Here is a 24,455-nt window from a genome sequence, read left to right on the forward strand (position 1 = left end):
TGAATTCCTTTGTTTCACACGCTGCTCGAGACGGCGCACGTTGCTTTATCAAAATTTTTTCTGGACCTGTGAGGAATATCCGAGTGGACACTATTCGAGAAATTTAGCTGGTTTTCGGTGAAAAGTTTAACGGCTGATGAGAGATTATGGGGTGTTTCTGTCGCTGTAAGGACTTCCCACGGAGCGGGACGTCGCGCAGCGCTTCCAGGCGCCGTCGTCGGCCTGTTTCGACCTGAAAACATCCTAATTTAAGGCTTAATTCACCCAGGACGTCGTGAGAGAACAGAGAAGATTCAGAAGAGGCCGGCATGAAGACTTTATGCGGACATTCCACTGTTTAAGGACACTTTTTAATGAAAGACGTGCGCGCAAATTTGCCGAGTCGTTTCCGTGACGACTCTGCGAATCTGTGTGCGCCGCAACAGGAAAAACACCTCCGTGTTGAAAACCATTTGTAAAATTCAGGCGGCTTTTGATGGCTTTCAACAAGTGAGTAACTGAGAAATTGTTTAACAGCTTGGGCATGTTCCAACTTGCCCGTTAAGGTTTCCAACAGAGGTGTTTTTCCTGTCGCGACCCCCCGCGGTCGGGTCTGGCCCGACATGCGACTCTGCCCGCACGTTCTTTCATTACAAAATGTCCCTTAACAATGGAATGTCCGAATAAACTCCTCATGCCGACTTCTTCTGAAAGTTCTCTGTTCTCTGACGACTTACTGGGTCAACAGAGCCTGAAATGCGGAAGTTTTCAACTTGAAACGGCGAGACGTTGCCACCTCGGAGCGCAGATCGCCGTCAGGCGCCGTGGGCCGTCCTTAAAGCGACACTACCAGACCAAAATCTCTCATCAGCCGTTAAAATTTTTTACCGAAAACCAGCTGAATTTATCGAATGGTGTCCACTCAGTTGTGCCTTACAGTTTTGAAAAAATTTTTATCAAACAAAGCAGCAGTCTCTGAGCCATTCCTAAACAATGAAAAAAACGACGAGAGGGTGGGCCACTCCTCACTCAAAGACTGCCCACAGGCGAATGACGTAACCGACAGGCGTGAAAAAAACTCTTGCATGCCCACGAGGGTTCAAGCATGTCTGATATAATCACACGTGATTCAAATCCATATGGTTTTTGAAAAAAATAATAAGGTCGGATACTTATCTAATAGACCTCGTACATATTATGAAGGACAATGGCAACAAAACAGCCCATTTTATTTTTTTTAAAGGAGGTCCTGGGATCGATTCCTGGGTGCTCCAGCTTCCTCGCACTTTCAAAGACATGCAGTCTAGGCAAATTGGTGCCTCTAAATTGACTGCAGGCGTGTGTGCACATGTGAATGTGTTTGTATGGCTCTGATGGACTGGTGTCCTGTCCAGGGTGTACTCCACCTCTCACCAGGACCCTGACTTAGAATAAGCAGACATAGAAAATAAATAAATGAAGTAATTGTGCAATAGTAATAGTAATTGCGCAATTGAATTTGCTTTGTTTTTTCTTATGTGCAAAAAAAAAAAAAAAAAAAAAAAAAAAAAAAAAATTCTGTGTTTATACATGAAATGTCATCTCCGTGGATTAAATCTTATCTGTTTAGTTCAGCTGCTAAACATCATCCTTTTTGTGTGCCTAACTTTTGACAATGTGATTTTGCTTCATTTGAACTTATTTGCATTTTACAGTGCAACAGTTGTCTGGGCCCTTCCTACAATGGCTCAGCACCCCCAGAGGGGCTGATGTTGACCTCATAGTTTGAGAACCACTGCTTTAAAGCAACAACAACAAAAAAAAGAAGTATATCTGAATTGATGGCACAAATCCTGTTGTCCTGGCTGCTGTGGTTCTGTAGGTATCTGTGCTCACCCCAAGGGGTTTGGGGTGCCAAGGTGTGGCAGGCAGGTCTGCTGAGTCCTCCTCCTCCTCATCTTCACTCTCCTCACTCGACAACAGGCTCTGGTTGAAGGGATAGGGAGGGTGTACATCCATTTCTACAGTGTGGCTGTTATTGTCCTCTGGTAAGCTTTCTGTTGGATCACTGGACCTATGTTGGAGTTAAAACCAGACAAAATCTACTATATTAGAAAACAGATCAACAACATTAACACCAGGTTCTATCTTTGTCTTTGTGTAGTCACAATACCTGCACCTGCAAGAGACCTAAGTTATCATAGTAAACAGCAGCATGGTTACTCCTGAAAAACTTTCTAAGGAATCTTAAAAATTCTTATTTCACACCTGAGAATATTGCAGTTGCTGTGAATGTTGTATTTGCTGGACGGAGTTGCTGATTTCTTTTCAAAAGCTTCCAGGGATGGCTCAGCAATTTTTAGTTTCACGCAGTGTTGATCCTGTTCTCCTCCGGCTGACGAAGATCTCGGTTCTCTTGCCAGCTGATCAAAAGTCTTGCTCCTGCTCAGCGCACTCTGCTGCTGGTGGATGGGCTCAGTCTGTTTCATAACAGGAGCACAAAACATAAAAGGTGGAGCTTTTTCAGTACACTTAAATGATAAAACCAGTATTCATTATACACACGCATAACACACCAAAACATCTCAGGCTTGCATCTCAGATGTACCTTTTGGCAAACTGTAGCTGAACTTTCAGGTCTTCTTTTTTTAAGAAAATCCTCCTCTATACCACTTCATCATGAAGCTGTACAACTGATGATGCCAGTCATTCAGTTAGATGTCTAAACGCTAAAACCTTCAAAATTAGTGCATTACTTTAAAACTAAAACATATAGCTGATATTTTCACTTTGTAAAATGACAGACGTGATGTTAATTCCAATAACTTGTCCGGAATTAGTTTGCTTAAAATTTAAACCTAAGTCAAAACTGTCTGCCTGTGCAAGACTCCACTAATACGCCAGGACGTCCGTATGGTGTGGAAAATAAATTATCTTTTTTTCCCCTCTTCATTTTCTTTCTGGTAGTCAGCTCTCCTCTGTCTGAAGAGGATAAAGCTCTACCATTCATGGCTGTCTGTCTGCTACAAAACATGTAACAGGTAGGCACTAAAATCTCTGATTTCAGACTTTACAAATGTTTTTAAATGTTAAGCTTTATTCACTATGCCCGCAAAAAATATGTTAGTGGTATAAATGTTATCTGAACTCAATTTATCAGAAGCTAATTGGTCCACTGATGGTTTTCAAAGTTAACTGAAAAGCTAATCCGCTAATGAAAACGTTAGCTTTGATAATTAGCGGTTAGGGGATTAGCGGAACTGTGCCCACCACTGACAGTATCTCAAAAAACAATATATGTTATCATAACTCACAAAATTAAAAAAAAAGCATATAAATAAGCCAAATTCATTCCATGGCTTCGTCAAATCAGGACCTTCAGCGTGCACTGGGGCGGTTTGCAGCCGAGTGTGAAGCGTCCGGGATGAAAATCAGAAGCTCCAAATCCGAGGCCATGGTTCTCAACCGGAAAAAGGTGCTTTGCCCTCTTCAGGTCGGTGGAGTGTCCTTGCCTCAAGTGGAGGAGTTTAAGTATCTCGGGGTCTTGTTCATGAGTGAGGGACAGTGGAGCGTGAGACCGATAGACGGATCGGTGCAGCGTCTGCAGTGATGCGGTCGCTGTATCGGACCGTCGTGGTGAAGAGAGAGCTGAGTAGGGGGGCAAGGCTCTCGATTTACCGATCGATCTGCGTTCCAATCCTCACCTATGGTCATGAGATTCGGCTCATGACCGAAAGAACGAGGTCGCGAGTACAAGCGGCCAAGATGAGTTTCCTCCGCAGGGTGGCTGGGCACTCACTTAGAGATAGGGTGAGGAGCTCGGTCACCCGGGAGGAGCTCGGAGTCGAGCCGCTGCTCCTCCACGTCGAAAGGAGTCAGTTGAGATGGCTCGGGCATCTTTTCTGGATGCCCCCTGGACGCCTTGCTGGAGAGGTGTTCCGGGCACCTCCCACTGGGAGGAGGCCCCGGGGAAGACCCAGGACACGCTGGAGGGACTACATCTCTCGGCTGGCTTGGGAACGCCTTGGGGTTCCCCCGGAGGAGCTGGGGGAGGTGTGTGTGGATCGGGAGTTCTGGGCGGCTTTGCTTGAGCTGCTGCCCCCGCGACCCAACTCCGGATAAAGCGGAAGAAGATGGATGGATGGATGGAAATTCATTCCAACTGCTGAAATTTGATATGCCAGATCAAAAAAAAAAAAAAAAAAAATTCTGGATGATTAGTGGAAGCTGGATTGTTATTGGAGATGGTGTGGTCATCAGTGAGCAAGAGATACCATTTCTACACAGAAATGTACCAAATCAGAGAATTTAAACACTATTTGTGAATGTTTCACAGCAGTTAAGTTCTAAAGCACAAATAACACACTAACAAGTCCACACAGCCACATGAAAAGGATGTGTGAACCAGACACTTCTTCCTTCGCTCTCTCAACATATGTGTGGTTTTGAAGTTGCATATAGTTTGAAATGACACTCTTTTTTTTCCCTTCATTTTCAAAGCCTAGATCTACTGACCACTGCTGCTTGTACTGAATATAATGATATTGGTAAGTACAGGAGTTCAAAGAAACATGACAAGGCAAACAAGAGTTTACATTGCATATGAGCTGTCCGGTGCACTGCTTCTTCCTTTCTGGATCCACAACCCCACTGTGTTTGTTCAGGTCACATTCTTTCTCTAGGAAAAGACAGAAAACATAGTAACCATCAGCAACAACAGCACACAGACAGTAATGAAGATCAATGCTGCGTAAAATTTGGGTGAGTGTGCCATTTTTTGCAGTAGGGCCTGGAAAGCTTGTCTGTGCCTACTGCATACTACTGAAAGACAAAACAGATAACATTGCATTTTTATTTTGTCCACAAACATTGCTATATACAGACTATCTCACTCACTCATCTTCAACTGCTTACTCCAATTACGGGTCGCAGGGGAGCTGGAGCCTATCCCAGCAGTCATAGGGCTTGAGTCAGAGGGCAGGGTACACCTTGGACAGGAAGCCAGTCTGTCGCAGGGTCATATATAGACAAGCAAGCACATTCAGACCCACACACAATTTAAAGTGTCCAATCCACCTAACCTGCATGTCTTTGGATGTGGGAAGAAGCTGGAGCACCCAGAAGGAACCCATGCAAACACGAGGAGAACATGCAAACTCCACACAGAAAGGCCACAGGGGGGAATCGATCGCATGATCTTCTTGTTGTGAGGTAACAGTGCTAACCACTAATTCACCGTGTTACCACACAGACTACCTATACATGTTACATGGTCAAGACTACAGTCTAAAAACTAAAACCTTGACTCAACACAGTATTTCCCCCGATAGTGTTATAGGACTGTTAGGCCACCAGCCCAGCAGGAACCACTGCCAGGCCAGACTTTTTTTCTTTTTAGTAACGCCAATGTAAATTATTGCTATCCATTAATTTAGATGGCAATCATTTCTGCACATAGGCAGAGCTTTGATTCTTGGTTTCCCTGGAGTCCCAGACCAGTTGGCATCACGTTTCATGTTTTTTTTTTTTTATTTTACTGGACAAATGACAAAACACACACACCCAGCACAGGGGTTTCAGTCATCTCCTGTCACTGTGCCCGTAATACCCTAAAAAAAAAAAAAATTGGTACGCCTCTGACTGCCACGGCCTTTGTGTAAAACTCCAACTTCCAGTCACTTTTGTCTTATTACATTTATGTGCTCTTGCAATCATCACAAGTAGGGATGGGTACTGATAAGATTTTATCGATATTGATGCCATTATCGATTCCGCTTATTGATCCGATTCCTTATCGATTCCCTTATCAATACCCCTTATGAATTTTCGGTGTACAAAAAGTAGGCTTTACAGGTTTTCTATGTCAACAACATTTTACTGAGTCTTAAAGTAAATAAATATGAAAATGGTCACTGGATCCTTGATCTCTGGACTTAAATAAACTCTACATAGTGGATCCTTGACCTCTAAATAGAAATAAACAAAATCTGTAGTTTTTGTCAAAAGTATTTCCTTTCAGACATTAATGGCACGAATGTCACTCCATACCGCTGAGCTGAGCTCAGCCGGCTGCACGTCAGCATCAATGTAATTCATAAAGAATGCAGGACGTGTCATTTTGGGAGAAAAAAAAAACGTTTTAGTCGATTGTAGCTTATTTTTTGTATTACAACATTTGGAAAGAGGAGTCATTTGATTTGAAACAGCGATTTTCTTTGAAGTTATTAATTCCGGCCAGACTCTGTCTCGGCAGAGAGCCACACACCATTTGGAGCTGTGCAAACGGAACGGAGAACGATTCGCGTTTCTTGCCTGCAACAAGACAAGAGTCCCAGTGAGTGACTTTAATCAGCACAAAAGTAGGATATCACATAATTCAAAGCAAAGAGTACAAAAATAAATGAAGTATAAAAACTTGAGCTCTGTGTGAAGGTTTGTCAGAGAGCAGCTTGTTAAGTCAGCCATTGCGCAGCACCTGAATCAGAGCTGCTAATTTGCAGCCCACAGGCCACGCTCAGCCCAGCCTCCTTTTGTGCGGGCCTGCTTTACCAGAGTGCCTGGACTTCAATTTTGAATAAAAAGTGGATGCACATGCACCCTGAGATCTGTCAGTGGTGACTGGAAGGATTCAGACAATGAATAAGCATATTAAATTTTCATTATAGCCAAATATATTGTTAGCACCCAGTAGTGGGAAGGGTCGTGATGTTATCTTTAGGTATTGTTTAATATGAAAAATACATATTTATTTTTCTCTGAAAAGTGGGGGGCTTTTGTGTTTCTCAGCACCTCACATTTTTCAGTGGGTATCACCAAGTCTGGAAAAAATTCTCAGGGAAACACCACAACTTACTGTTGCTGTTTTTGTAAAGTGGGGGGCTTTTGTGTTTCTGAGCACCTCACATTTTTCAGTGGGTATCACCAAGTCTGGAAAAAATTCTCAGGGAAACACCACAACTTACTGTTGCTGTTTTTGTAACTCCGGCTGTAGGTTTTTGTGCTCCTCACAGGACTTGCTGATTCACTGAAATGTCCAGCCGTGGGCTTCTGCACAGACGGTCTCTCTGAAGGAGAAGAAGCAGAGGAAGCTGACGAGGTAGAACAATCGCCAGGGGGCAGGGGTCCTGACTGCCACAGAGAAATCCTGGGGCGAGGTGTAGAGGAGGAATGTGGAAGGTGAGGGTTCTCCTGAGGGAACTTCTCTGCTGAAGATAAACTGAATAAATAGACAGCTAAAATTACAAATGGAAAAATCCATGCAATTCACATTTGCAATAAAGATGCATCAAGTACAGAAATTAAGGATCGTGCCTGCCCTAACTTTTCACAAAATTCTCTGTGCAAAGAATAAGTTCATATATGATATACATGTATTCCCTGATGCTCTGCGACAGTCTAAAGTAAAGCGAATGCAATACCACGAGGCGACGCTCCGATGCATTTTACACAACAGCCACTGGCGGCACTGTGGAAGAGCGGTCACCATCTTGAATGGCTGATAATAACATCAGCATTCCGGACAGTAGTTTAAGATACATTTTTGTATTGATGGATCATTAATAGGATTTATTTTCATCACGAGTAGAACACTGAAAAAACGATGGATCGCCGTGGTGAATGCTGGGACCATTGTGACTAATAAAATAATTACAAAAAGAGTTTCAGCTCTTAAACTAAGTGATTTGTTTTTCTTCATGTTGGTGGCTGAGAAATGCACCCGGTGTCACATACTACTTCTTTAAAAGCACTGCGGTTATTCACAAGCAATTCCCATAATAAGGAATTAAAGTATTTCTAGACATACTCTGTGGACAAGTTTTCATCAGGCTTTGATTCTGACTCCAGGAGAAAGAACACCAACAGGTAAAATTAAAAACCTTCATTTACTCTGTGTGCAGCCAACACGTCTGCTTCAAATGTTAACAGCGTCAGGTTCAGATATGGAGAGAAATCTGAACCACAGTTCAAAAAGTTCCACTCTAATGACCAACGTGAAGCAACGCAAATGCAAAATAAAGCATAATATTCCAATGTCAGCTTTGATTCCTAAGGAAGTTTCACAGTGCCGTCAATACATCAAATCATAAAATTTTATGGATGTGACCAGTTTGCACTGACAGTTTAGTTTGACTGTGACGTTGTGGAATCATTACATGTTATGAACGTGTTCAGCCTGCCCATGCATTAATGTACTTATTTTACTTATTCAAAGTATCAAAGTATGTGGAAAAGACAAAAGAAAAATGTTAACTTTTGCAGCAGCTGTGGTGACCTTGGTTTCTTTCATCAGCCACATCATGTGGTCTGACCACAGACTGTGTGGGTCTGACAAGTTTAAAACAGTCCAACATGGCGGCGGAAGAATGGAGCCATGGGGGTTATCTGTTGCTATGGGGCGTTCTATTGAGCTTCACCTCTTGGTACTACATTCTCTTTGTCTAAAATACATAACACAAGTTCACCTGGACCAACTCCATTTTGCCATTTATACAGTGCATCATTTTTCAACAAACTAAGGTGGAGGGTGGAAAGGTGCTGTGTTTAGTCTCTTCATTAATCATGGGTGTGTTTGGAGCATAATGAAACCAAGCAAACACACTGTAATTTCTTTGGAGAGCTGGATGTGTTGGAACCTGATGCAATGCTATTTAGATGTCAGACTCAAGTGAGAGCTTTTTCAGTGAGGAAACATCTGCAAAGCACCAAAGGGCACAAGTGGATTACTTACAGAACCAGGAACCAAAGCTCCCTCAGGGAAATGCCAAATATTAAACAGACTGCATTTATGTATATAGCGCTTTTATGTTCAAAACACTTTACAGTCATGCCTCATTACAGCAACACACCAGCACTGCATCTGACCACACCTTGTTTAAAAGTGCAAGAATCTTGCACGTAATCTTGCTATTTAGACAACATGGACGTTGGCCATGAAAATGACAATTATGCCAGCTAGAAAGTAAAAATGACACTTGTGCTGCTTACTGCTTTGTGCCAGTGTGCAACAACTCCGTAAAGCCTGTGTCGCAGACCGAACGATCCACCCCTAAAAATTGGTCCGCCATGGCTCCACTGCGCATTGCGTCATTTCAGAGCGCTGAGATGGAGTCTCTTCACCCAAAGTGATCAAATGAATGAACGGTATTATTAAACATCAAATGACAAGGTAAAACCTCTTACATCATTCTAAAGTCAGTTTTAAGCAGAAACAAGGGAAACTTGGTGAGTCTTTGAAATGACAGGCTCGCAGTGAATGCATCAGCTAGCAGCTTGTATAGCTGAGGTGCTCTGATCACTTACGCCGTCTTTTATGATGAAATACTGCTGAATTTATTTATGTGGAAATGATTGTTGTACAAAAGCTTCAGATATCTGTCGCTGAGATAGATGATGAGTGGAGTGCAGTTTTAAGCAGAAACGAGGTGATAATTGGTGTCCCACGGGCGGCAGATGACACATTAGTTCCCCCCTGGCAGATCCCAAGCAGGCTGACTGGGTGACTGTGAGGAGGAAGCGTAGTTCTAAACAGAAGCCCCGTGTACACCGCCAACCCGTTCACATTTCTAACCGTTTTTCCCCACTCGACGACACACCCGCCGAGGATCAAACTCTGGTTATTGGCGACTCTATTTTGAGAAATGTGAAGTTAGCGACACCAGCAACCATAGTCAATTGTCTTCCGGGGGCCAGAGCAGGCGACATTGAAGGAAATTTGAAACTGCTGGCTAAGGCTAAGCGTAAATTTGGTAAGATTGTAATTCACGTCGGCAGTAATGACACCCGGTTACGCCAATCGGAGGTCACTAAAATTAACATTAAATCGGTGTGTAACTTTGCAAAAACAATGTCGGACTCTGTAGTTTTCTCTGGGCCCCTCCCCAATCGGACCGGGAGTGACATGTTTAGCCGCCTGTTCTCCTTGAATTGCTGGCTGTCTGAGTGGTGTCCAAAAAATGAGGTGGGCTTCATAGATAATTGGCAAAGCTTCTGGGGAAAACCTGGTCTTGTTAGGAGAGACGGCATCCATCCCACTTTGGATGGAGCAGCTCTCATTTCTAGAAATCTGGCCAATTTTCTTAAATCCTCCAAACCGTGACTATCCAGGGTTGGGACCAGGAAGCAGAGTTGTAGTCTTACACACCTCTCTGCAGCTTCTCTCCCCCTGCCATCCCCTCATTACCCCATCCCCGTAGAGACGGTGCCTGCTCCCAGACCACCAACAACCAGCAAAAATCTATTTAAGCATAAAAATTCAAAAAGAAAAAATAATATAGCACCTTCAACTGCACCACAGACTAAAACAGTTAAATGTGGTCTATTAAACATTAGGTCTCTCTCTTCTAAGTCCCTGTTGGTAAATGATATAATAATTGATCAACATATTGATTTATTCTGCCTAACAGAAACCTGGTTACAGCAGGATGAATATGTTAGTTTAAATGAGTCAACACCCCCGAGTCACACTAACTGTCAGAATGCTCGTAGCACGGGCCGAGGAGGAGGATTAGCAGCAATCTTCCATTCCAGCTTATTAATTAATCAAAAACCCAGACAGAGCTTTAATTCATTTGAAAGCTTGTCTCTTAGTCTTGTCCATCCAAATTGGAAGTCCCAAAAACCAGTTTTATTTGTTATTATCTATCGTCTACCTGGTCGTTACTGTGAGTTTCTCTGTGAATTTTCAGACCTTTTGTCTGACTTAGTGCTTAGCTCAGATAAGATAATTATAGTGGGCGATTTTAACATCCACACAGATGCTGAGAATGACAGCCTCAACACTGCATTTAATCTATTATTAGACTCTATTGGCTTTGCTCAAAAAGTAAATGAGTCCACCCACCACTTTAATCATATCTTAGATCTTGTTCTGACTTATGGTATGGAAATAGAAGACTTAACAGTATTCCCTGAAAACTCCCTTCTGTCTGATCATTTCTTAATAACATTTACATTTACTCTGATGGACTACCCAGCAGTGGGGAATAAGTTTCATTACACTAGAAGTCTTTCAGAAAGCGCTGTAACTAGGTTTAAGGATATGATTCCTTCTTTATGTTCTCTAATGCCATATACCAACACAGTGCAGAGTAGCTACCTAAACTCTGTAAGGGAGATAAAGTATCTCGTCAATAGTTTTACATCCTCATTGAAGACAACTTTGGATGCTGTAGCTCCTCTGAAAAAGAGAGCTTTAAATCAGAAGTGCCTGACTCCGTGGTATAACTAACAAACTCGCAGCTTAAAGCAGATAACCCGTAAGTTGGAGAGGAAATGGCGTCTCACTAATTTAGAAGATCTTCACTTAGCCTGGAAAAAGAGTCTGTTGCTCTATAAAAAAGCCCTCCGTAAAGCTAGGACATCTTTCTACTCATCACTAATTGAAGAAAATAAGAACAACCCCAGGTTTCTTTTCAGCACTGTAGCCAGGCTGACAAAGAGTCAGAGCTCTATTGAGCTGAGTATTCCATTAACTTTAACTAGTAATGACTTCATGACTTTCATTGCTAACAAAATTTTAACTATTAGAGAAAAAATTACTCATAAACATCCCAAAGACGTATCGTTATCTTTGGCTGCTTTCAGTGATGTCGGTATTTGGTTAGACTCTTTCTCTCCGATTGTTCTGTCTGAGTTATTTTCATTAGTTACTTCATCCAAACCATCAACATGTTTATTAGACCCCATTCCTACCAGGCTGCTCAAGGAAGCCCTACCATTATTTAATGCTTCGATCTTAAATATGATCAATCTATCTTTGTTAGTTGGCTATGTACCACAGGCTTTTAAGGTGGCAGTAATTAAACCATTACTTAAAAAGCCATCACTTGACCCAGCTATCTTAGCTAATTATAGGCCAATCTCCAACCTTCCTTTTCTCTCAAAAATTCTTGAAAGGGTAGTTGTAAAACAGCTAACTGATCATCTGCAGAGGAATGGTCTATTTGAAGAGTTTCAGTCAGGTTTTAGAATTCATCATAGTACAGAAACAGCATTAGTGAAGGTTACAAATGATCTTCTTATGGCCTCGGACAGTGGACTCGTCTCTGTGCTTGTTCTGTTGGACCTCAGTGCTGCTTTTGATACTGTTGACCATAAAATTTTATTACAGAGATTAGAGCATGCCATAGGTATTAAAGGCACTGCGCTGCGGTGGTTTGAATCATATTTGTCTAATAGATTACAATTTGTTCATGTAAATGGGGAATCTTCTTCACAGACTAAAGTTAATTATGGAGTTCCACAAGGTTCTGTGCTAGGACCAATTTTATTCACTTTATACATGCTTCCCTTAGGCAGTATTATTAGACGGTATTGCTTAAATTTTCATTGTTACGCAGATGATACCCAGCTTTATCTATCCATGAAGCCAGAGGACACACACCAATTAGCTAAACTGCAGGATTGTCTTACAGACATAAAGACATGGATGACCTCTAATTTCCTGCTTTTAAACTCAGATAAAACTGAAGTTATTGTACTTGGCCCCACAAATCTTAGAAACATGGTGTCTAACCAGATCCTTACTCTGGATGGCATTACCCTGACCTCTAGTAATACTGTGAGAAATCTTGGAGTCATTTTTGATCAGGATATGTCATTCAAAGCGCATATTAAACAAATATGTAGGACTGCTTTTTTGCATTTACGCAATATCTCTAAAATCAGAAAGGTCTTGTCTCAGAGTGATGCTGAAAAACTAATTCATGCATTTATTTCCTCTAGGCTGGACTATTGTAATTCATTATTATCAGGTTGTCCTAAAAGTTCCCTAAAAAGGCTTCAGTTAATTCAAAATGCTGCAGCTAGAGTACTGACGGGGACTAGAAGGAGAGAGCATATCTCACCCATATTGGCCTCTCTTCATTGGCTTCCTGTTAATTCTAGAATAGAATTTAAAATTCTTCTTCTTACTTATAAGGTTTTGAATAATCAGGTCCCATCTTATCTTAGGGACCTCGTAGTACCATATCACCCCAATAGAGCGCTTCGCTCTCAGACTGCAGGCTTACTTGTAGTTCCTAGGGTTTGTAAGAGTAGAATGGGAGGCAGAGCCTTCAGCTTTCAGGCTCCTCTCCTGTGGAACCAGCTCCCAATTCAGATCAGGGAGACAGACACCCTCTCTACTTTTAAGATTAGGCTTAAAACTTTCCTTTTTGCTAAACCTTATAGTTAGGGCTGGATCAGGTGACCCTGAACCATCCCTTAGTTATGCTGCTATAGACGTAGACTGCTGGGGGGTTCCCATGATGCACTGTTTCTTTCTCTTTTTGCTCTGTATGCACCACTCTGCATTTAATCATTAGTGATCGATCTCTGCTCCCCTCCACAGCAGTCTTTTTCCTGGTTCTCTCCCTCAGCCCCAACCAGTCCCAGCAGAAGACTGCCCCTCCCTGAGCCTGGTTCTGCTGGAGGTTTCTTCCTGTTAAAAGGGAGTTTTTCCTTCCCACTGTAGCCAAGTGCTTGCTCACAGGGGGTCGTTTTGACCGTTGGGGTTTTACATAATTATTGTATGGCCTTGCCTTACAATATAAAGCGCCTTGGGGCAACTGTTTGTTGTGATTTGGCGCTATATAAAAAAATTGATTGATTGATTGACATGCGCAGTGAAGGCAGGGCAGACCGATTTTTAGGGCGGACCGTTCGGTGTGCGACACTGGTCGTACACTACACAATGATACAATGTAATAGCGCCTCATCAATGTAAGGCAGGAACATACTGCAGAGGGACAGCAAACCACAGAATACATGTTATGGTATGCAGCTCTATCAGTGCAGAGAAGGAGCTGATCAGCACTGGATAGGATGTTTCATCTGTGGCCGATGCGGGCTTGAGTGAAAGAAAAGTAGGGGGAGGAAAAGTAGGGGAGGTGATGTCATTTCTAGTGGTTAAGCATTGCGCTTGAAACCAGAGGATCCTCAGTTCAAATCCCAGCTTGACCGGAAAATCACTAAGGGCCCTTGGGCTAAAGGTCCTTAATCCCCTAGTTGTGTAAAGCACTTCGAGCAGACGGAAAAGCGCTATATAAATGCAGTCCAGTTGTTTATTCATCCCCCAAAGGATATCATCATTTCCTGTGCACACTCGCTCTGTATGTGCACATTATCACACAATGCACATTATGGCGTAACACCGCTCGCATAGCACAAGCTTTCAAGCTTTGAGCATGCTCTAAATTGCTGCGATGCGGTTTTACTTCAACAGGCATGTGAAGCTCATCAATGACAATGATTCGATGCGCATCTCGATACACTACCAGCGATACAATACATATAGCAATACATGACAATACTGACTATACGATTCACCCCTGTTCCCGATTCGATGCGATTTCATACGTATTTGATGGCGATTCAATTCCTCACAATGTGATACGATGTGAAGCGATTTGGTGCAATACGATGTGATTCAACATGATGCAAAGAAATTATACCAAAAATTTTAATAGGAAATAAGAAGCTGCAATTCAGTATGGTACTAAGGTATTCTTCTTCTGATTCTACTAGAAGCAGAGGACTTGTTTTACTCCTTATCAGCAAATTTACCAGATTCAACATTATGGAACAGGAATCAGTTCCCTCATATGTGGAACCTGCTTCATCACATTGTCAGAACTTAAACAGTAAACAGTAAGACAACATCACTCTCAATGAGTGACTTAAAGTAAGTCACTCATTGAGAGACTACCGCCTTGGCAAAAGTAATCTGAAATACTTTTCTCACCAGAGTTTTGCTGGAGATTTACAATCTGAGGAATATCCAAGTGGAGCAGCGGCAGCCATATGGTTTAGCAGCACGGCATTCTTTACAAATGAGCTGCGTCTTGTGAAGTTTCCCATCGTCTTTAAAACAGCTGAAGTATCTCCAAATGCCTGATTTAAATGTTGTAGGTGCGTCAAAAATCTCCAACCACTCATGGACCTCCATTTTGTTGTGGTAGAAATGTGCTTTAAATGGACTGCATTTATATAGCACTTTTCCATCTGCATCAGACGCTCAAAGCGCTTTACAAATAATGCCTCATATTCACCCGATGTCAGGGTGCTGCCATACAAGGTGCTCACTACACACTGGGAGCAAGTAGGGGATTAAAGACCTTGCCCAAAGGCCCTTATGCTTTCTGGCTTCCGCCCGTGTTCAAAACAAAACACGAAGCAGGGATGGTGCATTCAATGTGCCTCGGGAAAAAAAAAAAAATTGATGCAAACATGCAGCGAACGATGCGATCGTGATTTCACCCGTCAATTGAATCGATTCACACTGAATGAATCGATACACTTACATCGCGCACATTCGTATCTAGATACCAATTTGTATCGATTAATCTCCACATGCCCACAACACACACATTTCTTCTGGAATTGCTCCATACACAATGCTATTTATGTCTGATTTACAGTAATGCACATCTGCATCACAATATACAGTACAGTCAGCTCAAGTTATCTCACATTTCCTGTTACTGTTTGAACAACTCAACAAATGGGGTCCCAGTTCCTAAATCTAGTAATCCTACATCCTTGAATGATTTTAGGCCTGTTGCTCTAACATCAATTTTGATGAAGATTTTTGAGAAATTGGTATGGTCGGTAATGCTAAAAAATACTATGCATGCACTCGATCCGTTACAATTTGCTTACAGGCCTAATAGAGGAGTGGAGGACGCCACACTCACTTTGCTTAATCTGCTTCTCAGGCATTTGGAGGGCAGCGGGTGTCATGCCCGGCTTTTATTTGTTGACTTCTCTTCAGCTTTTAATACAATTCAACCCTGTATTTTAACCCAAAGGCTTTTAGAACATTTTAAATTAAGTAGTAATCTCGTGGGTTGGATTTTAGACTTTTTAACAAACAGAACACAGAAAGTTAGAATGAACGGGATTTTATCAAACACTGTGTTCTTCTACTGGCTCGCCACAAGGGCGTGTGCTCTCACCTCTGTTATTTATTCTCTATACCAGTATGTGTCAGAGGACTTTTAAAAACAGGTTTATTTTAAAATACGTGGATGATACAGTGATTGTCAGTCTGCTGCGGGATAACGAGAGTAGCCACGGTCCTGTAGTTGACCATTTTGTTAAATGGTGTGAGGACTCATATCTTCAGATTAATATATCTAAAACTAAAGATATGGTCATTGATTTTAGGAAGAATGGTAGCACACCTGGCAACACAACAATGAATGGTCAACCAGTTGGAATTGTTAAAACTTATAAATACCTTGGGACTATTATTGATGACTCGCTGAAGTTTGAGGCAAACTGTGAGGCGGTGTGTAGGAAGGGACATCAGCGCTTGTTCTGTCTCAGGAAACTGTCGTATTTTCATATTGGCCAAACCATGTTAACACTATTTTATCGTGCTTTTATTTAATCTGTTTTAGCTTTTTCTTTGGTGGCATGGTTTGGGAGTTTGACATTGAAGGATAGGAACAGACTGAGTCAGATCATTAAATGGTCCAGTCGGTTGATTGGTGAATCGCAGCTGAGTTTAGAGTCCCTGTACACTAAACAATTACAGCGGATAACCAACTGCATTATAGTTGATGACTCCCACCCCCTGGCTAAAGAATTTCAGCTTTTACCTTCTGGCCGTAGGTTTAGAGTCCCAAGGTGTAGAACAAAACGCTACAGGAGTAGTTTTGTCCCAGCAGCAATTGTGCAACTGAACAAATCTTAGTAGGTTTGCATATGGTTATATTTAGATATTTATATACTTATTTATTTATTTGCCCTTTGCACACTAGTTTTAAGCTGACCATCTTTTTAGTGGTTTTAAGGTTGTGAGTCCTTGGTGGTGTTTGTTAACTTGTTTTGTGTATGTTCTTTGTTAGTATTTTTAGTGTTTTTTTTATTGTTGTTGTTGTGTTGACTAACATGGATGCCTTTTTTCTGTTTTCTGTTTGCTGCAAACCAAATCTACCTACGGGTACAAATAAAGTTACCTGAACCTGAACCTGAACAACTCAACAAATGAGCAGTCAACATACAAAGAAATAAAAGGATGTAATCAGGAAGCTCATCAAAACAAATCCAGTATAAACAACTTCAGATGCTACCTGACCGCCTCCTTCTGGGCCTTTATAGGCCTGTGCTGATGAACGGGCAGCGCTGCCAATGGGGCACCAGACTCATGACGTCTCTCTCTAGTAAAAGAGGAAGAGAGACTGGGAGCTGGACGGCCAGGTCGAGGTCGCTGCTGTGGAGCTGAAGTGGACGACTTGCCACACATTTTAGTGAGAGAACCATGGCGTCTCTCACAGTGGTTCTCAAAGGCTTGAGGCTTCACCACTTGACCACAATGGCTGCATACAACCAGATAGAAATCATCATACGCTGGACAGTGGCCATAGATGGGCATATCTGTAAAAGAAAATACAAAATATAATAATAATGACAGTGAAATGCATTTCTTGATACATTAGGTAATACTGACATTTGTCAAGTTTCAGTTAGCTGACCTTCTTTCCTGAGGGTCATGGTCTCAGTGCAGCTCTTCCCATACTTAGTACTTTCATCAATGGTCAAGCCAGCTGTATACAAAAGGAAAAAACACCACATGAAAACATGAAATGGCACAGACCACATTTTTCTTGAAAAAGTAATACTCCAGACACAACTAGGATACCTTTCCTATTGAAAACCAGGTATTGCAGCAGATGCTGTAAACTGTTTTCTTCTTTCTCTTAAGCTTTTCTCACTTCGTTGGGACGTGTGTCTGATGATCAACCTCCACACAGCCAGGACCTGCACCTCCTCAGCTTTCTTTCACAGTATCGTTTCACCACCACTTTGGTCTTCCTGTCTTCTTACATTCTCACTGCACTTTTGACATTTACATCATCTCTTCTCATTACATGCCCAAGCCACCTCAGCCTATATTCATATACATTTTTCAGCTTTTGTTGCACCTCTGATTGCCCCATTCTTAGCCTGGCCAACTTTGCCCACACATCCATTTCTGTATCTTGATTTATACCACTTCTACTGCACTCCTTTCACTGCCCATATCTCAGCCTTTACTTCCACATGTGCTGGTTTTACCACCGTTTTAGACAAATATGATTTGGCTTAACCTGACATTTCATAACTAGTAGAAAAACAGTGAGCAAATCAGATCACAAGACTTCACAAATGTACCAGCAGAAACTTTTAGGCAGAAACACTTCACATATGTGGTCAACCAATCAGTCATTTCCTGTATTTCACCCTCCAGAGGAGGAACTGAAATTTTAAAACCAACTCTACGACAGACGAAATGGAGATTAATACTGTTATGATCACTGATCTACACCAGCAAAGAAATCATTTATCATTAAAAATTAGCTGCTATGAATGTGCCATGTCACAGAATGTGGCGCAACACCAGGGGAGGTCATTTAACATCAGTTCGTAACTCAGGATAGTGGATTTAAAAGTCACAGCCGAGAAAACAGATGCTTTTTAAAAGAGGTTCCGGTTTGTCATAGCTAATGTTGCCAGTGTTGTTGTCAGTCAGCCAATCCTTCTCGACTTTTGTGTGATAACAAACCAACATCAACAGGAACTCCACCTGCCCGCAACTGAGTGTGTTCTATTTCTATCGCTGTATTTATACTTCATAAATAAAAACTTTATTTAGTTTTTGTTTGATGCCAGTTAGCATGAACAGAAACATGCCCAGCACTAAGACCCAGCAGGTCTTTTGTTTGGGTTGAGCTTTATGCCGCTCTATGTATTTTATTGTGTAACAAAAATAAACAGAGCTGTGAGATTATGATGTGATTAAAAAAATAAGTGCCGCCGAACAAATACGACTCACCATCAGACGGTAAAATATTCACACCATCTATCCAATAACTCCAGTTTAATCCGACAAAATCGTCGAGATTAGAATTTCGCCGATCCACAGCGGCCATTGCTGCTCTTGCGCGCACACGAGCTAGCATTAAGTAAGTTAGCGCGCATCCTGCACGAGCTCGTACCTGCTTATCTGCGAGGTCGCGCACGCCAAAAATATTATTCGGATACATTTCATTTTAATCTTAATTTATTATCAGAACACTTGCAAATTCAGTAACAACACAACAACCATGTGCAAAATTAAATAAAATATTTATGTTAAAAATGCACGAATAAAACGAAAATATTTTTAAAAGGTCACTTCTGAAAGAGTTTCATTTTATAAAATATTAGAAATCTAAAATATTTTCGATTTCTAAATTATTTATAAATATTTTTTCTAAAATATTAGAAAAAATTCTAACATTTTCTTTTTGTGTGTGTGAAAACTCGTTTATTAATTTGTCAAACATTAGGGCCACTGTTTGTTTTTTTTGGGGGGGGGGGGTTGTTTGGTTGTTAGTTTTTTAAACAATTGTGGATTTATTTATTTATTTATTTATTTATTTATTTATTTTGAGTGAGAGCATTGCTCAAAAGTTTAGGAACAATAAATCTTGGTGTGCTTGTTTCCAGAGTGGAAGGTCAGCCGGGTCAGCCCTGCCCATTGTCCATGTAATGTGGTTTTGTGATAGGAAAGGCATTTGGTATAAAACTTGTGCCAAATCATCATCAACAATCATGTGCTGTGAGCCAGAGTAGAAAAAATGGAGAAGCTGAAAGGAATTTTCATCAGACGTATATAATTTTAGGCATTCTCTTTAGCACTGGCGGATCTAAGGGGATTGGGAGTAGGGGGTTTAACCCCCCTTTGAGCTGCACACAAAATGAAATGGCTATGTTACAACTTGCAAGCCAAAAGCTTAACCCTCTGGGGTCCAGGATATAATTGGCTGTTTTGACTACTTGTGCTGCAGAAAAAGCTTGAAAAGGGGCCTAATTTTTGAGGGACCCATCATGAATGTACTATTTTTGTCCTCATTGATTTTCCTGCAGGGATATATGTCTAGTCAATGAAACTCGATGATGCCAAGCCAGAAATTAAGGGAAAAAAGTTATGGGCTTTTGAAATAGGGTGCCGTATGTAAAGCCCCCGTCACACATAGCCAGAATGTGCAGGAAGCAGCCCAACACGGCAAAAATGGTCATAATCCGGATGCAGTCGGGAGGAAAAGAGGCACAGTCAGCCATCTCAGAACGCAGCCAGACTGCCTTGTGCACACCTGTCAGATCACATCCAAAGTGTATGTAGATGACACAGACTGCTGTCAGGTGGCCATAAAAGGCAATGAAGACTGCCCAATGTCAAATTGTCTGGATGGCAAACACGGGACGGAGTGGGAGGGAGCGCTCTGTTGTCCCTTTGCACAGGACCTGTACTGGACCTCAAAGAACAACCAATGTATGGACCAGACTCACGCCATATGTGTCCATCTGTGTGGTCGTGCACTTCCATTCAATCACTCCTTTGCTCGCCCTCTTTTCCCCAGGCTCACTGACCTCACATGCATGTGTGTGCATAGAAGTGCTGACATGAGGAAATGACCGCCTAGTGTGTGTGTTTTCATAATAAGCTGCTACATGTGCATGGAGCACATGTGTGTGCGCATGTGCTCAGCTGTCACTTGACAGCTTTTGATGCTGAATTTTACTGCCAGCTAAACTTTGCTGCGTGCAAAGTTTAGATGAAAGTCAAAGGGCTCTTCTCAGCAAAGGTTGCTGCATGTGTGTGCACATACACGTGCAGGCACACTTTGCTGAGAGTCAAAGGACACTTTTGCTTAAATGTTTGCAGTGAGCTCTCCCACTATTCGCCAGACACAGCCTTTCCAGCAAACTTTAATTTCTTTTTTTTTTCCCACAACGCAACTCTACATCATGATTTCTGGTTGGATTATCACATGTGATTTATGTTTGGCATCGATGTTTCCAGCATTCCACCACAGGCTGTGTTCTGGCTCCTAACGCACTAAGCTGCGAAATGCTCCTGGAGTTGAGATTCATGTTTCATATGTTGTTATGGCGAAACAGTTCCACGTCATATGTCCAACAGAATTAAATGTGATCAAGCAATAATTGCGGTGAGATCCGTTCAGCTCTGAGCCTCTGACGTGAGGTGACAGCATGTGCAGCTGCCCGCCATCAACCATGGTGTCGCAGATCTGATGGGCACAATATTTCACGTTATTTACATCGCCTGTGGGGAGGAATATTATCTGTACTGTAAGTTTTATTATGGATACAACAGCCTGTCCAGATCACATTAACCCACAGTGGACACGGTGCTTTCAGTTCATTCCCACTGTGTTCACATCCCCTGCTTTGCCATGCCCAATCCATCTCAAGGTTCCCTCATACACGCTCAAATCATTTTGGATCCTGTTTATGCCACCTTCAGAATACAGTATGTAAATTGTGGTCAGATGGCACTCAGACGGCCGTTGGATAGGTGTCCCATCTCAACAACACCCGGAGGGTTTTGAACATGTGCATCACACTCGGGGCTGCCGGCTGATTTTGACCAACTATGTGGACTCTCGCAGATGACTGTCAGCATGTTTTGGAACTAAAACCCGACACTTTTCGGATGTGTACAGATTCGTCATTCTGACACCATTCTGCATGATTCTGGTTATATGTGATGGGGGTTTAACACTTTGTGTGATAAATCAGTTAACGTAATTTTGGGGGTAGGGCTGCTCAGCTAGCTGTGGCTCCTGAACTATTGAACATATCACATCTTGTACACCAGTAGAAAGCTAATGCAATTGCCTAATTATATCTGGGTCTTGTATTTACCCAAGATTCACTTTCCTATTGCCATAGTTACCTTCACAGTCAGTGACATGCTGCTTAATGTGATTTTGGGTTGAAAAATGGCATTTTGAAGGGTATGCTTACACTAAATTATCTTTCTTTGTCCATGATACTCTGATCATTTCATGTTATGCACCACTGGAATTAGAATTGAATTACCTTTCTATTGGTATATGGTGTACGAGGTCTATTAGAAAAGTATCTGACCTTATTATTTTTTTCAAAAAACATATGGATTTGAATCACGTGTGATTACATCAGACATGCTTGAACCCTCGTGGGCATGCGAGAGTTTTTTCACGCCTGTCGGTTACGTCATTCGCCTGTGGGCAGTCTTTGAGTGAGGAGTCGTCCACTCTCTCGTCGATTTTTTCATTGTTTAGGAATGGCTCAGAGACTGCTGCTTTGTTTGATCAAAATTTTTTCAAAACTGTAAGGCACAACTGAGTGGACACCATTCGATAAATTCAGCTGGTTTTCGGTAAAAATTTTAACGGCTGATGAGAAATTTTGGTCTGGTAGTGTTGCTTTAAGGACGGTCCACGGCGCCTGACGGCGATATGCGCTTTGAGGCGGCAGCGTCTTGCCGTTTCAAGTTGAAAACTTCCACATTTCAGGCTCTGTTGACCCAGTAAGTCGTCAGAGAACTTTCCGAAGAAGTCGGCATGAGGAGTTTATTCGGACATTCCATTGTTAACGGACATTTTGTAATGAAAGAACGTGCGGGCAGAGTCGCGTGTCGGGCCGGACCCGACCGCGGGGGTCGCGACAGGAAAAACACCTCTGTTGGAAACCTTAACGGGCAAGTTGGAACATGCCCAAACTGTTAAACAATTTCTCAGTTACTCACTTGTTGAAAGCCATCAAAAGCCGCCTGAATTTTACAAATGGTTTTCAACACGGAGGTGTTTTTCCTGTCGCGGCACACACAGATTTGCCGAGTCGTCACGGAAACGACTCGGCGAATTTGCGTCTCACTCAAGGCCTGCCCACAGGGTAATGACGTCACCGACACGCGTGAAAAAACTCACGCATGCGCACGAGGGTTCAAGCATGATTGGTGTAATCGCATGTCATTCAAATCCATATAGTTAAAAAAAAAATAAAAGGGTCGGTTTATTATTTAATAGACCTCGTATTTCTGATCAACATTCACCTTCCTCTTGATTTTTCTTTTACAATGCCGTATTGTCATCTGATGAGATTTTTTTTGTTGCTCACCGCCGTCACTGTTACTTTGGAGGGTATGCTTACACCGACAGTTGTTACTGTGTCCAGAATATTTCAGTCATTTCATAATACATACAGTTGGAATCAGAATTCAGCTGCCTTTCCAGGTTGTACGAATCACATCAGCTGTTTTTGATCAAGATGTACTATCCTGTTTGAGTTTAGTAATATGAATTATGTTTCTTTAGTATTTTGTAGGTGTCACAAGATGATGGATTCAATCACCTGTTATCTTGGCTCAACCTCACATAACATTATGTACGTTTGTATGATGTATTGCATGGATAGCTGACAGTATTTTGGTTTATTTCAGGTGCTAAAGGTATCCCCCAAGCATGATGCCTTGTGCCTCGGGAACTAAAATATTACCCGAAGGGATGACAGAGTTCTATGTCCCAAAGTCAGGTAGCCAGCATATGATCCAGGCTGGATTATCATGTGTCTTCTGTGGAAACAGCTTTGACATTAAAAAACTTTCCAAGCCAGACTTGAGCAAAATTGCCTCATTATTTGATGCATGTATCAGACAGATGAATGATGCAGCTCGTGTCATTTTGGAAAACAAGGATGCCATACTGTCGGGGCAAGTAAACTTACTTTACCACAGAAGTCCACACCACAGTCTCATCAAGAAACAGGTGGAAAATGCTGGAAAGCTGCGCATGTTGGCAAAGCCACAAACGGAGGAAAGAAGGAAACATTCCTTCCATAATTAAACAGTTTTGGGTATTCTTGTTACTTTTTCTGTAACTTTTGGGCAATAAACTAGTGTAAAGCACCATGCCTGTGTATGAAATTTGAGGATTTGAAATCACCTTGAATGAAATTTTATTCAAAGCTGAATTTGTTAATTTATGCGCACCATGTGGAATTATTTAATGTACTCTGTGTGCCCATCTGGATTGTGTGATATTGTGTGTTCATGTCTGCAGAATTTGGAAGCTGGAACATATTGGATCTGCTTAAACTTACAACACTAAAATAAAATAAAATAATAGTTTTGTAGCTGATGACGCATTTGCTTTCAGAACTATTGGCTGATGAAACCATTCGCTCATAGAATCAGAAATTGTTTACAGCTGCAGGTGTCTCATTCACGTCACACGGTGGAGAACTTTTTTGTTATCTTGTCAAAGTTAATCATTTATTTTATATATATATATATATATATATATATATATATATATATATATATACGAGGTCTATTAGATAATAAACCGACCCTTTTATTTTTTTTTTTAACTATATGGATTTGAATGACATGCGATTACACCAATCATGCTTGAACCCTCGTGCGCATGCGTGAGTTTTTCATGTGTGTCGGTGACGTCATTTCCCTGTGGGCAGGCCTTGAGTGAGATGTGGTCCCGCCCTCTCGGCTGAATTCCTTTGTTTCACACGCTGCTCCAGACGGCGCGCGTTGCTTTATCAAAAATTTTTCTGGACCTGTGAGGAATATCCGAATGGACACTATTCGAGAAATTAAGCTGGTTTTCGGTGAAAAGTTTAATGGCTGATGAGAGATTATGGGGTGTTTCTGTCGCTGTAAGGACTTCCCACGGAGCGGGACG

At 41.8% G+C, this 24,455-nt stretch overlaps 1 protein-coding gene across 3 annotated transcripts in view; it reads right to left on the bottom strand.

Annotated features, from left to right (window-relative positions):
• Nucleotides 1-18,983, bottom strand: part of atxn7l2b (ataxin 7-like 2b) — a 30,359-nt gene extending 11,376 nt beyond the window's left edge. For 2 of the 3 annotated variants that reach the window (XM_034172246.1, XM_034172245.1), the window contains exons 1-7: nt 18,758-18,983; nt 17,418-17,489; nt 17,016-17,319; nt 6,921-7,174; nt 4,554-4,636; nt 2,227-2,438; nt 1,855-2,032 (exon numbers count right to left, since the gene is read on the bottom strand). In XM_034172246.1, the coding sequence (XP_034028137.1) occupies nt 1,855-2,032; nt 2,227-2,438; nt 4,554-4,636; nt 6,921-7,174; nt 17,016-17,319; nt 17,418-17,489; nt 18,758-18,968 (1,314 nt within the window). In that variant the 5' untranslated portion in view covers nt 18,969-18,983. Of the gene's footprint in view, nt 1-1,854; nt 2,033-2,226; nt 2,439-4,553; nt 4,637-6,920; nt 7,175-17,015; nt 17,320-17,417; nt 17,490-17,584; nt 17,610-17,673; nt 17,942-18,757 lie in introns of those variants that run through there. The other variant, XM_034172247.1, reaches the window with a different exon arrangement.
• Between the last annotated feature and the right edge of the window lie 5,472 nt (nt 18,984-24,455).

Source organism: Thalassophryne amazonica, chromosome 6, assembly GCF_902500255.1.
Source record: "Thalassophryne amazonica chromosome 6, fThaAma1.1, whole genome shotgun sequence".
In the NCBI taxonomy this organism is placed as follows: Eukaryota; Metazoa; Chordata; class Actinopteri; order Batrachoidiformes; family Batrachoididae; genus Thalassophryne; species Thalassophryne amazonica.